The 18,044-nt window shown below is 36.0% G+C and overlaps 2 protein-coding genes across 2 annotated transcripts in view; both read right to left on the reverse strand.

Annotated features, from left to right (window-relative positions):
- Positions 1-18,044, reverse strand: part of twin — a 137,288-nt gene that overhangs the window by 99,405 nt on the left and 19,839 nt on the right. The window lies entirely within an intron of this gene.
- LOC128672288 (uncharacterized protein) lies at positions 1,647-5,706 on the reverse strand. The gene has a single exon (XM_053749336.1). It carries the CDS (start codon positions 5,516-5,518, stop codon positions 4,103-4,105), a length of 1,416 nt encoding a protein of 471 aa, XP_053605311.1. The 5' UTR covers positions 5,519-5,706; the 3' UTR covers positions 1,647-4,102.

Consider the following 18,044-nt stretch of genomic DNA (forward strand, 5'->3'; position numbering starts at 1 on the left):
AACTAAAATGTTAAAAATAGTTAATAACTATTGCTATTTTTCGAAATAGAAAGTGTTGACTTCTATTAATAGATGAGAACAATCATGATCATGCCATTAAGGTTAGAACCATCTCAGCACTGTAAATCAAGTTTGCGTCCAGCCATTTAAAGATAAATTAATTTGCCATTTTCTTGTCCGTGTCTGGTTGTTTACGTAAATTTTAAATTTATTGTTATTCGATAAAACACGGATAACTTTTAATATAAAAATCCATGTCTAACAGCGGTTGACAATCAACACAGCATCACTTAATTAATTGTTCGTCGTAAAGTTTTAACGACCGATGAATATGCATGAAAGTGCAAGCCTTACTTATTAACAGGCAGGAAGTCTATAAATATTCAGAAACAACGTTAATCGCTTTCTTTTGGAGTTTTAATTGCTGTAAAGACAACCGGCTTTTTTGTTCATTATATGTTAATGGTCTGAAACATTCTATTTTTTTTATAATTTGCGTTATCCTATGCACACTAATGTAGGTTTTTATCGTTAAATCTATGACCAAAATTTACATTTTTAAATGTCTCGACAAAAAAACAATAATTATTGGGATTGTTTGTATAAAAAAATTAGTTATGGTTTCGCTATTATGACTGTGGAGGATGGATACCGATGGTATGGCTAGGAATGGGGCTTTATAAGAGGAAGACATTCAAAACTGATCTCAAATAAAGATGGGAAGAGAAAATTAGATTGACGATTATGTCGCCATAGGTATAATTCTACGAATTTAAACTTGAATGGCTAAATATGTTCGACAAATTTCAAGATGGAAGTCGATATACAAAGTAGCGAACACGTGTGAAACATAAAACTATAATAAACCAGTGTCACTGAGAACGTTATGCCACCAGTATTATAATGTATGGAAATAGGGCCAACTTTATGGGTAATAACGAATAAGTAACTATTTGTATTTGGAAATAGAAACAAAACAATTTCAATCTTACCTTTTTTGAATAAAATTGTACTGAATAATTAACGATAATCAATATTTATTTAAGACCTTATTTAAGTTTTAAGGGAATCCGTAGTTTTTTATTTAAATATGTAAGAATAGATAAATTTTATTTTAAAAAAATAAGGTTCACGCCCAGGTAAATATAAATATCTGGATAATATAATATATCTTGCCTGGGCTGAAACCATACTAAAGATTTGCGCTTGTATAATTGTAATATTTTTCTGAATATATTCAAGTAATTAAACTGTCAGACCTCCTTGAATAAATAAATAAAAAGTTATTGCCCGGCGCAAACCCATTCAAAATCAATTATATGAAATAAACTTGTTTAAAGTTTTAAGGATTTACGTTTGACAATACAAACTATTCGCAAGGAAATCGAACAAATTTAAATCAATCTATCTATACTATTATTAAGAGGTAAGCGTTTGTGAGTTTGTACGTTTGAGGCGGGTAATATCCGAAACTACCAAACCGATTTCTAAAATTCTTTCACCATTAGAAAGGTGCATTATCCAAGATTGCTAATAGGCTATGTTTTATCTCAAAATTCCCACGAGTGCGGAGGTCCAGGCAACATCTAATTAATTAATATTATAGGTATACCTCAGTCAATGTAAAAAAAAAAAACAAGGGAACATAAGGACATGGTATTTATTGTACAAAAATAGTGTGCGAATGTGTGTAACTCATGTCTCATGACATACACAAACAAATATTAACCTATATATTGTAGAGTCCGCGTGCACGAGGCAAAAAAAATAAAGTTTTAGGCGCCAATTGGAAAATAGATGAAACTGATATAATTAACTTGAACCCAGATAAAATTCCACTTTGTGGAGTAATATTTTACATCATTACTAATAAACACATATGACTATACCGTTGGACGCAAATTAACGCCTTCGTTCAATGCGGATATACACTATCTGCAAATAGTTCGCCAAACTTTGGCGGATTCGACATACATTGCTGGCTTTTTTGAAGTAAATAAAAGTTCACATACAAACTACGCAATGTACGTTAATTCTCGGTCATAAGATAGTGTGTAGCCGACATAATGCACTTCGTGCCTCTGACATTTGACCATTGAATTGGCTCGTCCACACGGACCCTCATATAAAATGCATTCACTCAGTAAGTTAGACATAGCCTATTTGTTTACATTAAATTGAGGTTGTATCGTTGAGTTTTACAACCACATTAGGCGCCACGCCCTTACGAAATCCCAACACAAACCGAGGCTCAGCGTAGAAAAAAACATTAATAATTCAATTGAGATTACATTCCACCATTCTCAACTCAAAGAAAAGATAACAAATAATTCGAGCACCCAATTTCAATAACTCAAGTTAACAGTAACAATAAAGGAGCTATCGCCCTCCTCCACTCGGATAAAAGTAAACATAAAGAAGGCCTAACTTCAAAGGCGGCCGTTAATGGAGCCTTCGATAAATATGTCAATTCACATAGTCCCACTAATACGAAATTCTATAGGAATTTGATTTAGATAACTCCCCATCTACGCGGAGCATGTCGTAAGAAAAAAAAAAAGGAAACCAAGAACCAATTTATCATGTCGACCCACGCAAGCGAACACAGCACATAAACAAAAAAAAATTAAAACATCGAAATAGCCCGTGGAGTGTAAAACCCAACGATAGAGACTGTATACAGGCGTACGTACAGTCAATGAATAACTTAGTTATATTCACATTATCTACAGTATGGAGCTTTATCTGGACTTACAAACTTGTTGGACCCTCGATAAACGAATACATACCGAGACACGCGGGAGTTTTTGAATTCGCCGTTTATCAATGAAAAAAGAAAATTAGTTGTACGCTATGAACTCTGTATGTTTTGTTTTGAAACGCCAACAATGCCATTTTTTTCAACATCGTGACCAGCACGCAAGTACGGTGCATTATAATTGTGATCATAAATTTACAATTGGACAACAATTGTTATACACGTTGGTATCAATCTAGGAACAAAGGCAACGACCGCATAACCGGCTCGTTTCAAGTCTGATAGCAGGGAAGAGGCGTAAATGGATCAACAAAGATCAAAGTGTCAACAATGCGGCTGTTATGCAACGATAACGATTGTGGGGGAATACTATTAACTTGCCGACGTCAGTCACGTAAGTAGAGGGAAATAACTGTTGTTTTATCGCTTCCAACGGTGGCGTATGAAATACAAATTCTAATGTTTCTGCAGTGGGCGGCGAGAAACGTGCGTATGGCGAATGAATTTGATGAATATGATTTCTACGATCCATGATTTATGATGATGCAATGGATGGAATAGATTATAATGATGATACAGAGGTAAGAAAACTGGCACTGACTTTATCTTTGTAAACAGCTTCATTCATGCATGTGATAATTTTATTATACAATTTCCTTACGTGCCGAACAAAACAATTTGTCACGGTTAATAAGAAATTTATTCAAATGCATTACGACATATTGCCTGGCACAGTTTATTGATTTTGTTAACCCAGAAGACGTTTAATATATGAGTATACGGTGGTAACGGAAAATGAAATAATGATGGAAGCGAATGAAATGTTGGTTGAGGTGTTGGAATCATTAGTAGTGGAATGGCGAGGCGCCATCCGGAACGGCGTGCGCGGTGAAAATCGCGGGAAACCGCAATAGCGAGTCTCGAGCCGCGAGAACCGTGTCAGTAGTGTGAAACGCTAATTACACAAACTCGTAAGCCTCGTAGGCACAAGATGCTATCTAGGAGTGAGACCTACTAAAACTAAGATGTCAATAACCAATAGGGAGTCAAAAAGGATATTTGAAAGGCCTGTGAAACCTTAAACTTTGACAAACGGCGAATTTAATTTGTCTCCAGATAAAGCTCCCCGTCAGCTTCCTACGTTATTGTTAATAATAAATTAATTATAGAATCTACAGGAAACTGATGCGGAGATCTCAATTATAATGGGTCGTTGAGATGCTCCATGCATGCCTCGCTGTAACAATTTGAGTCCAGCTCAAAAGGCGCGGAGTTCTCTAATGAGTGATAGACGACACCAGTATTTCAATATATCTTATATCGCGCAATTCGATCGCAATGATCTCAGGCAGTAACTAAAGCTAAATCACAAATGTTGCGCGAAGAATCGCCGGCAGAGAATGTAGTCGAACACACCGATTCGGAAACCTCCTCACTACTTTTGCCATCCTTTTTAACACTAGACTTAACTTTGTCACTGTTCACCACACTCTTCACTTTAAGGTCGTAACTCGCGGTAATGCATCTGTTCGTAGCACTTTCACTTTTACCAGCGAAGAAGGAGCGGCGGTCGGAGTTCGTTGCCGAAGGCGAGGTCGAAAATAACTTGATTTCCAGGTCACGATGACCGTTCATCGAAGTGACAATCTCTGACGATATCTCCAAAGCGAGCGGAGAGCGCGGCTCCGGGGAGCTCGTTCTCCTGGTGGGTGGGAATAATGAGTACAAATTGGGTGCTGAATAAGTGTCGCTAGTGTTAGCTTCCCGTCGTTCAGGCACCCGCGAAGAAGGGTCACTCCAGCTACGTCTCAAAGTAGTGTCCGCTCCCCGCCTGCCTAGTGGCCCGACGACTTTCATTGAGTCTTCCAATTTCGTAGGAGCGAAATCTACGCTAGAATTTTCATCGAGCAAATCTGTGATCGAATCTGCATCCCATATTTGTCCTACGGGATCACAATAGCGGCACTGACACGAAGTGACAGCAGACTCTGCAGGCGAAGCGGCTTCCGCTAAACCGAACCGAGTAGCTTCTAAAGCTTCACCTAACGCAGACACACGATACGTCTCTGGCACTGGCTCTGGATATTCCATCACTTTAACATCCAAACGATACGGCAAGGACATTTCTCGGCAGTAAGAATCTTCATAAATACTACGCACCGCAGCACTGATTCCCGAAACCGCACAATTGTCCACATCACCGAGGTCTAAACTAGCAGCACTTAAGTCATGTGGCGCCATGGAATTTGGTTTCCTGTCTTTTTTGCGTCGCTTTCTCGGTTTAATAATCCTGGGCAACATTGTTTCAGAGTTTGTAGAGCCGGAACTCTCATCGCTCGCGACACTAACCGCATCCGTGTTGTTGTTACGTCCGCCTCGAGTGGAACGTGTTTGTTGCTGCTGGATACGGGGCCGGTTTCCCTCGGAGGCTTCACACCTGTCTCTGGTGGCGTGCTCGTTGTGCCCTACAGGACGATGGCTGCGTTGCTCAGGTGCAGTGGTGTACTTTCTTCGGTCGTGCCTGTTTTGTATGATAAGGGGCGCGCCTTGAGCGTGCATAGCTAGTTTTGACACGGGGTTGTTCCGGACGGGTGGTGGTGCTCGTCCCGCCATGGATATAAGGGGCGCGCCAAGCCATGCATTCGGGTGTGGCACACCATAGGGCGGGTAGTAGGGTGGCGGGAATCCCGGTGCGGTGGTGGCATACTGAGGGCGAGCGGGTTCGCGGCGCCCTAGGGCGGCACGCTCACCCGGACTCATTACGCCTAAGGGGGCGTTTAACCCATATTCGTTAGTGTTTGTTTCACTGTCACGGTAAAAGTCCGAGATGCGACGCGATGTCGTAATCGTAGACTAACATCTGACGGCGTGGAGAGTGCGCGCGTGCGTATACCGCAACAGTCGGCAGAGGACTGGAGTGAATGAGTGCAAAGCGGCCGCGGCCGCAAATGCCGAGTGGGAGTGCCTTAGCCGCCACGCGACTATCGCCGGCGCGGCGTCGATGCACCGGAAAGCTTTGCAGCCCTAATTGCTTCACAATTAAACCGGCCGTTGTTTACTTTCTTAGCGGTCTTAAAGAAATTTAAATATTTACCATCGCTCTTTATACATTTAAGCGTTTAAATCTTTGAAATAACTTTTGCCATCGTATATTTTGTCAAATGTGATTATTTATTAATAGTATTTCGCAAACCTTACCTAATTATTCTATCAATTTTGTTTTATGTATATATAGAAAGAATAACGTAATGAAATTCGCGTTTAGTTAAAAACATGAGCTCAACCAATTTCTTTAAACGATATTATTATGTGTGTAATGTGAAGTCGGAAAAAGCCATATTTTTTGGTTCAGAAATCCTCAACTCTTATTTATGTAAAATTATGACATTTTATTTTGTAGGCACATATATCACAATCATAGAAGGTGTATAGATTACACAGAAGGTGTAATCTATACACCTTCAATGATTGTGATATATATGCCTATAGAATGTCAGCTAATATTATAATTTTAAACGAAATAAATAATTTTGCTAACTTGTAATTAGCTAGCAATTACAGAATAACTAAAGTTCTTTCCTAGAATATCTCTAGCCCGGCCCGTGTAAATCAAATTAAACGAGCAATAAAAATTGAATTCTATCTTAACGTTTGATCGGAGAACGTTGGTACTTACCGCTTCCCGCAATTCCCGCATGTTATGTGCACCGCAAATTGCGAAAAGTACTTACCTGTAACAATAAAAGGAGGTTCATTAATGTCAAATATCGTGAATCACCTACACGGAAATGTAAAGCCGTCTTAAACGTCCCTTTTGTAAGTTATAGGGTAATTCGTACAGGCAGCGTTAATAAAACTTTTATTGGACCGTAAATTGTTTTCAAAACATGCATGGTTGCTTAATGTACCGATGTCATATAGGGAATGAGGGATTAAAAATCCCATTTATACTATAAGAGGAAGAGAAAACTAAATAGTTAATTCATATACATATAAGGTGTGCATATTACGTATAAACAACGATGAAAATGTCATCCACATAGTTCAAGAGACTATAAAAACCAATGCCGATAAACTGAAACCAGGCCGAAAGCCACTACTACCTCGCGATTAGACGGACGATCTGTTCCAGGGAATACAATTTTTATTTAGATTTTTTCTTTATGTACAATTTGTTACTTGCCGATGGAAAATTTTGGTTTGTTTGTACAAAAATATGGACTTTTCGTTGTTATTCCGTCGAGATGCCGCATGGTATGACGCGACCTTGCCTGGTCGTCGGGGGCGAGTGAAAGTGAACCTGATGATTCACAGGCCCCTCTCTCGATAAACGTCAACTCCGTGAATATACGCGCACATCTTGCCATTTACATATACGGCCAACATCACACCAACATACCAAAATTCATTACAATTCGCCGTTATTACCACCACATAGAGGTCCACGCATGGGTAACTTGGCTTGCAGTTGAATCTACGGTATATTTACCATTTAGCATATTCATACAATAACATGACACGGAACTTTCATCGAGTTTCATTGCGTGTGTATCGAAAGTTTGTGGCGGATCTGATACCAGAACTAAGTATGTTGCTTTGAACAATACTATCTTTTTCTGAACGTTTTCTTCCTATTATTTAAGTTTAATACTAGCATTTATTGTTGTGTTAAAATATGAAATTATTTGTCGCGCATCGTCTTGGCTTACGTTGGGAAAACAAATTTATTTATTTCTATCTAAAAATAGTACACGTGAAAGAAACTTTTGGATCCTTGATCATGACTTTCGCGTGATTCATCGTATTTATTTACATTTTGATGGTCATTAAGACGAACGAAATCTATTATTATGATGAGATAAAATAAAATTAGTAGTTACGAAATGAATGGAAAGTGCTATTGAAATTATGTAATGGAGAGACCATTTCGCATAGCGATAGAGACTGTGTCACGTCAAAATTGCTATTTAACTTTGAAACAGAAAAGTATGTTATTTTTATACGAGATTTTGAAAGTTAATCATCGATATGAATAGGTATTCACTTTAACAAATACCAAAGTAGGATTTTATTTCATCTGAAATGAAAATTTATCACAACAGTTATGCAAGTAATCTGATGACAAAAAAATTCAATATTATGAATACGTAATTTAAATGTAATGTGAACTCCGAAAGACAAGACAGGTTTATAAAATTAAGATCATGATGATGATCCAAGGTTTGAAGACGAATATTAACTGTGTTGCAAATATTTAAGCAATAAAGTCTGACTTTTATGGTTTGGTATATGTATGTATAGTTACACAAATACAAATATTTGTAAGGGCAGACGTAAAATGTGAAGAAAAATCTAGTCTTGTTATTGAAGCAAGAATTAATAAGTGAAAAGAATTAGAAGCAACAATATAAATACGCGTTGATCTAGGATTAAGCTAAACTTATCTACTGGCTATTATTGAATACCTTTATTCCCATTAGAATGGAAAGCCATAAAAATGACGTAAGAGTAAAGCCATTAATTCCATACACTTCGTGGCAACACATCAGCCAAAATGTTACCCAACACGCATCACTAACGACCAGACGTAACCTCAAACCATCATATAACTTTCTCATAATCGCAAATTACTGTGTACAGCGTAATTTCAATAAATAGTAAACTGGACCGTGTGGTGTGCGTTGGAGAAAGTGATCAGGCCAATTCGTTGACCCCGCGCTGTTGCGTGCTAAGACAAAATCAGTTTTCTATCCACTCTCGCTCTCGGCTTTAGATGTTGCTCACAAGAGTTAGGTGCATTATTGTTTCAGGTTGAATTTGCAATTTTTTTTTTATATTAAGTGTGTTATTGCTAACATTGGTGTCAGATTTGATTCAACTCTATCAAAGGCACCTGACATGACTTGTACAAATACCGCCATAAAGTGGCAGTACATGAATACACACTTAGTAAACTTAACAGCCTACCAGAGTTTGCGAATTCATATACAGACAATAGTCTATATATATGAATGCTGTTTATGTCACAGAAATAGCTATGGAGTGCGTAAGCTTATTCAAGACAAACCAAAGCGTTTCATGATCACGAGTTTAACTCTCCTGATAGCATAGATTTGAATAGCTCGGATTTCAATAACTCCAAAGGTGTGCGATGTTTATTAAGAACTACTCGATATGTCAAACCATCTCTATTTATATTTATGCCCATTCTGTCCGAATAAATAATCTTATCTGTCTTATCACGAGCACCGAATATAACTGGAACATGCGCCACAAATAAACTTGTATCTTGTAAACTGCCATGTTTGTCAGAAAACGAGCATTATTCTCAAAATTTTGAAAGTCACCAAACACTCGAATATTTGCAAGTTAATCTCACTGTTACAACATTCCACTTTCCATCTCCTTTCGATTTTATCGCAAACAAACACAGTTGTTTTGGTGGAGATTTAAGCCAAATATGGAGAGCTATTAGCACAAGAAGTATCCCAATATGAATGAAGACGGATTGACATTTGATTTATTTGATTGACACTTTAATCGTTACAAACAAAAATGTCAACAAAAAATACGACAGAATAATAATTGTGTTCTCCAAAATAATGTAATTTGTTAATAATATGTAATCTGAAGAATTGTTTAATTAGAGAACTTCTCTATCAGATTAATATAAGATGAGAAATTCATTATGAATACAAATTGGGGTTAGATATGTAATCAGAAATAGTTCGCATAATACAAAATAAATAACAGAACACCAACCAACTACCATAAAACACACTTAGTTACAGCAAATAGAAATTGACCTAAAAGCGATGGCGATTGACACAAAAACAGCGTAGCGATAGCGACTCGTCACAGATCTAATAACCTGCCCAAAGAGAGATCGAAACTTGACTTTATCAAAACGTTCAATTACAGCAAAGTGTAAGTAAATGGGATTAGGAACAAAAATGGACTAAGGAAATAAACACATGTGGAAGAAGTTACAGTACCCAGACTTCATTTGAAATTTGGATATAGTAAAGAAAAAGAAATTGGACTAACGACTACAATGAATAACAATTCAGACAGTATAGGTTTCCTCACAATGTTCTCCTTCACCGGAATAATAATAATCATACATGACGTACAACCCGCAGCACACTCAAACTATCCAACATCATTGCACATTCACTATTATTGCCATCACATAGTTCCATTACGAGCATGATGACTAGATTGTACGTCCAGTCGATCTACAGGAACCGATGAACATTGGAGATTCGATACTGCTTCTTTCTGATTCACATCGCTCTGCTGAATTGGGATATTTTGCAATTACCATGTCAAGTTGAGTTAATTACCATGGCCGGGTCAATTCCTAATCAGAATCGAACGCGTGACAACATTTAGCGGACGTAACAGAGTGAGGAAACAAAGCCATTGCGTAGTGAAAGTGCAATCAAAATCGCATCAGGGCATCTGTATTATAATGTTTATGTTTGTTTTTTATTTATAACACAAAATTGTATTTGGGCTATCTTAGCTTCCAAATCCCATATTCATAATTTGTAAGTGTGACTGTGTATTTGTCCTTTCACGTCAAAACAAAGCATTGGATTTGATGTGATTTTAGAAATGTTGTAGTGTTAGAGAGGGACAGAGGTTATTTACCGCAGTAAATTATTTAAATTCCATGAACTTATGACCTGAACACACGTATAAAAGTCCAAGTGCCTTCTTTATTTGAAGTTGCGACAAATAAAATCCATATAAATGCAAAAGTACCCATGTCTGTCTGTAATATTTTCACGGCTAAACCCTGTGCCGATTTTGATGAAAACTGCTATATATAGTGAAAGACCCGAATTATAATAATGGCTAACTACGGTCTCAACGCGTAATACCATTCGCGAATGCAAAACTAATATAAACATACAAAAGAAAAACAAGTAACTTTATGTAAATATCTTAATTTTACTACTTTCACAATCATCTAATTATAATAAAAAAAAAAACTGTACTTAATTACTTGTCAGTCAGCCTGTACATACATTTAAACCCATTATGTTCTGAAGCAACACTATTTCATGCATAAAATATCGCAGAATTATTTCTAACACGCTACACAAGTCAATGCGTACATATGTATGATTGGACAATTACAGTTTGTTCATTATGCACACATAATATCGCAAACACGTAATTTATTATTCATTACTTTATTGTACAATCCACAGTCAGTAAATAATCTGCTCGTAAACAGTAAAGCATAATGCCTATAGAACTCTATAAAATTACAGAACGTTCACATGATTTCATCTGAAGTAGTGCGAATTTTGCAATTAACTTTTCACAATTTAATCATTTCGCAGTGAGTCGCAGTCAACCAACGACAGTTACGAGAACAATACTGCAATGTGATGACTACGTCTCACTGTGATAAGATTCGACAAAGAAAAGTGAATTGCAAACCTGCACTAAGGCCTCGAAACATTAGGAGTGCGAGCATAAAAGTTTATATACATCTGACATGATATCATTAAAACTATCATATTCCTTAACATCATTATAAAGATTTCCATCGGCTCCTGCGCCGGCGATTGCACGCGGAAAGCAATCTAGCGCACATTCACCGGAAGTTTTACCGGATAATAGCCGCAAAAGCGATAAATGCAAACTAGTGTTGCAAAACTATCGTTACTTCGACTGTCGATAGTTGACCAGTTATAACATCGATAAGACTATCTGACGACAGTATCGATATCCTACTGTTGGCAATATTATTAATGACAGAAAAAAATATAGGCAGTGTCACTAGTATCGATATTAAAAATATAAATTACGCCATGAGTCACAGAATTGGATAAAAGGAATTGGATGAAAAATTACCTAGTTATAATTTGTTTCTTCATCAATGTTGCAATAAGGAACTCATCGATCTATCTAAATCTATAAAAATGTCAATCCATTAACATCAATTGTCTTATCAATAATACTACTGATTTTCAAGGACATTAGCACAACATCCTATCGATAGATTACTGATGCTTTATACAAATGTTCGCAACGCTAATGCAAACAGTGCAATTGCATTTGCAATGAACGCGCTCGTAAAAATCGCGTTCGTTTGATCTCTCAATTTCTAAAGTCGTTATGATGGTAATCTCCAGTTTATGAGATGATAAGTTCTACTGATTTTAATATATTTTATACATATATTTGATTAGTTGTCATTTATTTTAAAATATATTAGTTCTCGGAAGTGCTATGAAAACATAGCTCAATCATGCCGAGAGTTACAATACATTTAAATAAATTGTAACAAAAAATAATATTAGATGTGTAATAGAAACCAAAAACAAATAGAATAATTTTAAAAAGAAGGGACAAATAAAACTAAGTAATTCAGAAACCTATACAAAATTTCACATGTAAAATTTTGCTTGCCATACAAATTAATTTTATTTATACGTCTAGACTTAGACATTAGATTTCGTCGACCCTTAGGACTATTGTTTTATACCCTTTTGGTTTACTGCAGCAACAGGTTATTGACTACTAGCTTATGCCCGCGGCTTCGCAGCAATAAGTTTAGATGGTATTGGCCACATTGACATGAAAAACTGCCTGTGAAGGTATTATTTGTGAATAAGATTTTGATTTTAATTTTCTGCTGATAAATAATAAATATTAATGGGCTTCGTTTCAAGTCAATAAAGCAAGAGATACCAGAAAAATACATCCTTGATCGATAAAAAGTTGCAAATTGTCAAGTAATTGTCTATTCTGTACTCGAATTATCATTAAGACACGTGTGCACCAAAAACTTTCCAACATTCACCAAAATTAATCACACTAATTGAAGTTCTGTAACACGAGAATACCCTACAACATTCTTACCAAACAGAAGTCAATTAAGTAATGAAGTTACATAGATTGGGTTACTGGAACTATGTTACCTTGTTCTCTCACTATAACAACATCATACAAACTAATGACAGCTTTGTTGTGGTACTTCCACGAAATATTAATCTAACCGCGCTAATAATGTTAAATTTAACAAAATAGAGGACGAGAGAGATTTATGAGGCGAAGTCAGTAAGTCAAGTCCATTTCAAGACATTAAAGTCAAATTGTGCCACAATACGACAAAGCACTGTATAATCTGAAATTGGCGAGGTCGACAAGAAATTGTAAGTTAATACTAAGTTATGCATTTTCTCGGCACGAGCCACTTTACGATGTCATAAAGCACCGACACAGAAGAAGAAGAAAAAAGGAAATTGCCGCGAGTCAGCTAGGCTCATACATAAGTCACAACTAAAGATTGCTTGATCAATTTATGGTAATTCAGTGTAATGTTTAAATTTTTGCTCGTAACTTGATTTTGGTTTGGACACGTGATGAGGAGAGAAGAGAATCATTTACTGAGGAAAGCTTTAAGAAGGAAGGTACATGGATATAGAGGACGAGGAAGGCCTAGGAAAAGATAGATGGATTGTGTCAGGGAGGATATGAGGTTGCTGGTGGTGGATCCAAATATAGCAAAAGATAGAGAATTGTGGAGGGAACAGACATTTTGCGCCGACCCCAGGTAAGGCAAATGATGAACTTAATTTTATGTTGAATTTGATACTAAATCAGAATATTTCGGTCTGCTGAAAAATTGAAAGATCGTGATTAAAAGATAGATAAAAGTCAAAAATCATTAAAAATTCTGCTATGCTTTTAAAATCCGTAAAAATATTCAAATTCGGAGAGAGAAACATTTCAGTTTTGTATTAATCCATAAATTTTAGTTATGTAGAACTAAAAAAAATGATTTAAGAAATGACCAACAAAATAAAGTAAATTATATATTACAAGTTTTACAGCCCAAATGGGTTCAAATGTCAAAAAGATATAGTATCGACCCCTCTAACTTTTATGCGTGTACTGACTGTACACGTGTAGAAGTTGACAGCCAGATTAATTACAATATCGCCGTTATTACCACCGCTTAACGGTGCCATATAGGGTAACTTAACCTGCAGTTGGCTGTACCAACAAAAAGGTTTTAATGTCCGTCTGGTCTGTCCTAATCAGCCAGTGACATTGACTCCGCCCGCGAGCCCACGCATATTGAGAGAAGAAAGTCTTTGTTGTTGTCCCTATTCGGCTATTTTTCAATTTAAATATTTTGTTACAATACTTTTGCTTAAACCCTGTTTATCATTTCCACGGAATTCTGACGAGTGTCATTTTTCGACATTTCAGAAAAGATAAAAATTTGGGTTTTTTTGAATAAAATATATTTTTTTAACATAATCAGATTTTGATCTGAGTTTACTTAACCTAATTCCATTGTAGTACCATCGGTAAGTTACAGATGAAAGATCATATGTGATTTACTGAATGGAAAAAATAGTATAATAACAAACAAACAAACAAACAAACAAACAAACAAACAAACAAACAAACAAACAAACAAACAAACAAACAAACAAACAAACAAACAAACATATTTATTCAGCCAGTTATAATCAGGATCCTTTCGTTTGTCATCCGACAGATTCCCTTGTGGATTCGTGGTCAAAATTTCTAAAATAAAACAAACTAGTCTTTTTAGATCTAACAAAATGGCCTTCCGAATAAAAGTTTGTAACCTGTGAATCACAAAACTGGGATTCCGACAAAGGAAAATGATATCCCAAATAATCATAACAGATATGATAATACGATATTTAAAAAATCTCATTGCTATTTCAATAGTACATAGTAACGTAAAATTAATGATATGTTATTTTTTTATTTTACTCATGTTTTCTGTTCACAGTTCGGCTGTTTCTATGTTGGCAACATTTATGAAAAGTCAGAATTCCGTGGAATTGATAATCAGGCCTTAGTTAACTACAGAGATGCCGATACGATGCGAGAGAGTGTTTAGACGCATTAAGTTCCGGCAATGTCTTGCCCGTTGTCATCATAACGGCGCGTGTCATCAATGTGTATAATGATACAAAACGAAAAGCAAGGTTCGGGGGCCTACGGCTAAAATATCACATAGATTAAGTACATTAAAATAGAAAGCAAAAATATTTCATTTCAAATACTATACCTATAAAAATTAATTCTAGGGTTGAAGATCCTCCTGACAATCTTTATGAGATTTTTTGATAGGTTGATTGTCACTCGTCAGTCATATATATATATTCAAAAGTAAACAACGGAGCTCGTACCGAAAAATCTCAAATTCAAATCTATTCATTATTCGCTCGCTTCTTGTGGCCGTCAATTAGGCTGACTTAAAAAAAAATGTCAAACAAAAAATATCGATATGCCCAAGGTGCATCATAAATTTACCAATTAGCACATTATTGATAGTTCTTCCGCGTTTATCATATGCAATTCAAAGATCAGTATCATAGTTTATATATAACCTAGAAATATAATATCATTGGAACTAATGTTAAATATTAATATATTCGTTTTATAAATTAAGAAATCTATTTAATTGTTTTGTTGACGTTACACACAATTATATGTTTATTATGAGACCTTAGTCGAACATTTCCTTATTTTTGCTGAGATTTTCAGACGCCTTAATTAATCTGACTTAATTTGTAAATCAGAACCGATAAAATCGAAAATGATCCAATGTTGCAAGCCTAAGATTTCTTAACACAAAAAAAAGTGTGACGAATTGACAAGACGTCGAAACTGAAAGTCTACTTTTAGTTTATCGCTGATTTTAATATGATTTATTTTGAATCGCAGCACAAAACCGGTAGAAAACTATGTTCTTGAACTCTCTCTAACACCGTTTTCGACTGTGATGTGACAACCCTAACTTAGCGTCTACACACAGAACAAACTCGTTCAACCGTATTAGCAAAAGCAACAATGGCGCTCTCCTATGCTAATATTGTTTCGGCAACGCTACGGTTGTATCCACAAAAATTACTCTGAAACATTTTGTCTGGTGGAAGGGATGGAGTGACCTTCAGACGCCAAAGGGCGCAGCGCCCTTGCACTAACGTCCTCCGCCCTTCGCCCCGAATCCGTATAAGGTTTAATTAGCACTTTGATGGAAAGCCAATGTTTCTTAAGAATCGTTAAATGTTTTCGTTTAAGTGACCATTAAAAGAATTTAATTTCGGGCAGTTAGTTTTCAAGAAAATTCAAACAGTTCACAATCATACATACATTCATGTTTTGCGTTATTAAGGTTTTACAGAAAATAGATAACTTTTTGGAAGGAAAATATAATTGTTTCGCACAAGATTTTTTTCTGTTCGGAACCCAAGGACATATACTTGTAAGTATCAAATCTTGTAGGAAAATTTGATTTTCACAATGCTTATAATTCTGAGTTTTTTTTTAATAATAAATATGAAGTTAAATTGCATCTCAAATTCTGTTTAGAAACCTAAAATATTTTGGCCCACGAACAGACAAATAAAATAGGACATATAAATAGGAATAGGAGCACAATAGACATAGACCTAGTTATTCAGTTTGAAAGAAACACTTCGCGAAGACCATCAGTCGAAGTTAACTTTTTGTTGGAACACGAAAAACCGCACGTTATCGCAATGACAGCCGAAGGGACGAAATAAGGGTACATCCGCGACCTCTAGACTTTGTCCGCTGAAGGGCGCTCCGCCCTTGCACCGTTCAGGGCCGGGACGCCCAGCAACGGGTGCACGCTCGACATTGTTACCCAGCGTCCTAGGTCCTAGGTGAGCGATACAACGCTGGGCATCACTATCACTACATAGTACAAAATAAAGTCTGCGTCTGTCTGTTTCCAAACCACGCACTGGATTTTGATGCAGTTTTCACTGTTATTTAGACAATTTATTCCCGAAGCTTTTATACATACGCAAATGATTCCGTGCAATGCCAGCCCAGTTCGCTAGTGTGTCTGTTCAACGGGTAAATGTGGTCGCGCTGCTTTGCCGCATTTATCGTTCACCTAGGACGCCGCTTTACGTTACGCCGCGCCGTCTAGGCTCTAAGGATTTATTTGCATTTGTATACTAAAGCGACTAAAGCGATCCTCGTTGAGGTAGGTCCGTTGCGTAAATAAGATTTTGTTTGAGATTTAGTCCTTTAAATATATATTCATACTTGCATACTAATATTCGATTTTATTAGAGAAAAGATTTGTATTTTAATTTGTAATTAATAAACTGAAAAATACTGGACTGATTTTGATGAAATTTGGCACAGACATAAACGTAACCTCCAGGAGTAACATAGGGTACTATTTTTATTATGGTTTACCCGAGCGAAGCCGCGACAGGCCTCTAGTATTACTAGAGTAAAGAGTTTTAATCTCTAGAACATGACAACTAAAAAGAGAAAAATGTTATCATGACAGTTGGTTGTTATTTCTGAGATGGTACAATTGTTGTAATGATAATAAATAAATAAATATATTAGGACAAACCACACAGATTGAGCTAGCCCCAAAGTAAGTTCGAGACTTGTGTTATGGGATACTAACTCAACGATACTATATTTTATAACAAATACATAAATAGATAAACATCCAAGACCCGGGTCAATCAGAAAAAGATCATTTTCCATCATGACCCGACCGGGGATCGAACCCGATATCTCATTGTAGTGGCAAAAACTTTATCACTGCGCCACCGAGGCCGTCAATGATTTAATGTATTTATTATAATAGAAATAAACAAGTGATGTTTTATCTCCATACTCTATATATATTTTATGATAGTTTATCTACGGTCCTCAACAAGTATAGAATAATTTTGACAATAAAATTACCCGGACAAAAATTGACGAGACTAGAATTAGAACGAAGTCAGGACGGACAGGACTTCGTTCTAATTCTAGTTGCCTTAGTGGCATGTGAAATTGTCTATGGAAATAATATAATAACATCTAAAAATATTATTTTTATATTCTTAGTCAATTTTCTCTTTCCGTCAGATAATATCTATAAATAAGTATGATGAATATTATTGAGGTAGGTTTTAGACATTTTAAAATATGACTAATCGTATTCATTTCTCCTTTTAGAAATGTTTGTTATACTGTGACTTAAGAAAATTAAATTCACAAAGTGTTGAAGTAGATCTGTTCTGTAAGGCTTTCAATATCCATTAAAAAGTTGTAGCAAATCTATTATTAAGGTTAATAGTTATTTTGCTAGAAATACATAGAATACATTTATTTGGTGATACCACTGGTGAGACATTTATTTGCAAGTTATTTTCCTTTCACTAAATGCACAATTTTGTCTAAAAAACATTTTTTAATGCGTCGTGTTATATTTGCATGGAAATAT

Source organism: Plodia interpunctella, chromosome 9, assembly GCF_027563975.2.
Source record: "Plodia interpunctella isolate USDA-ARS_2022_Savannah chromosome 9, ilPloInte3.2, whole genome shotgun sequence".
Lineage (NCBI taxonomy): Eukaryota > Metazoa > Arthropoda > Insecta > Lepidoptera > Pyralidae > Plodia > Plodia interpunctella.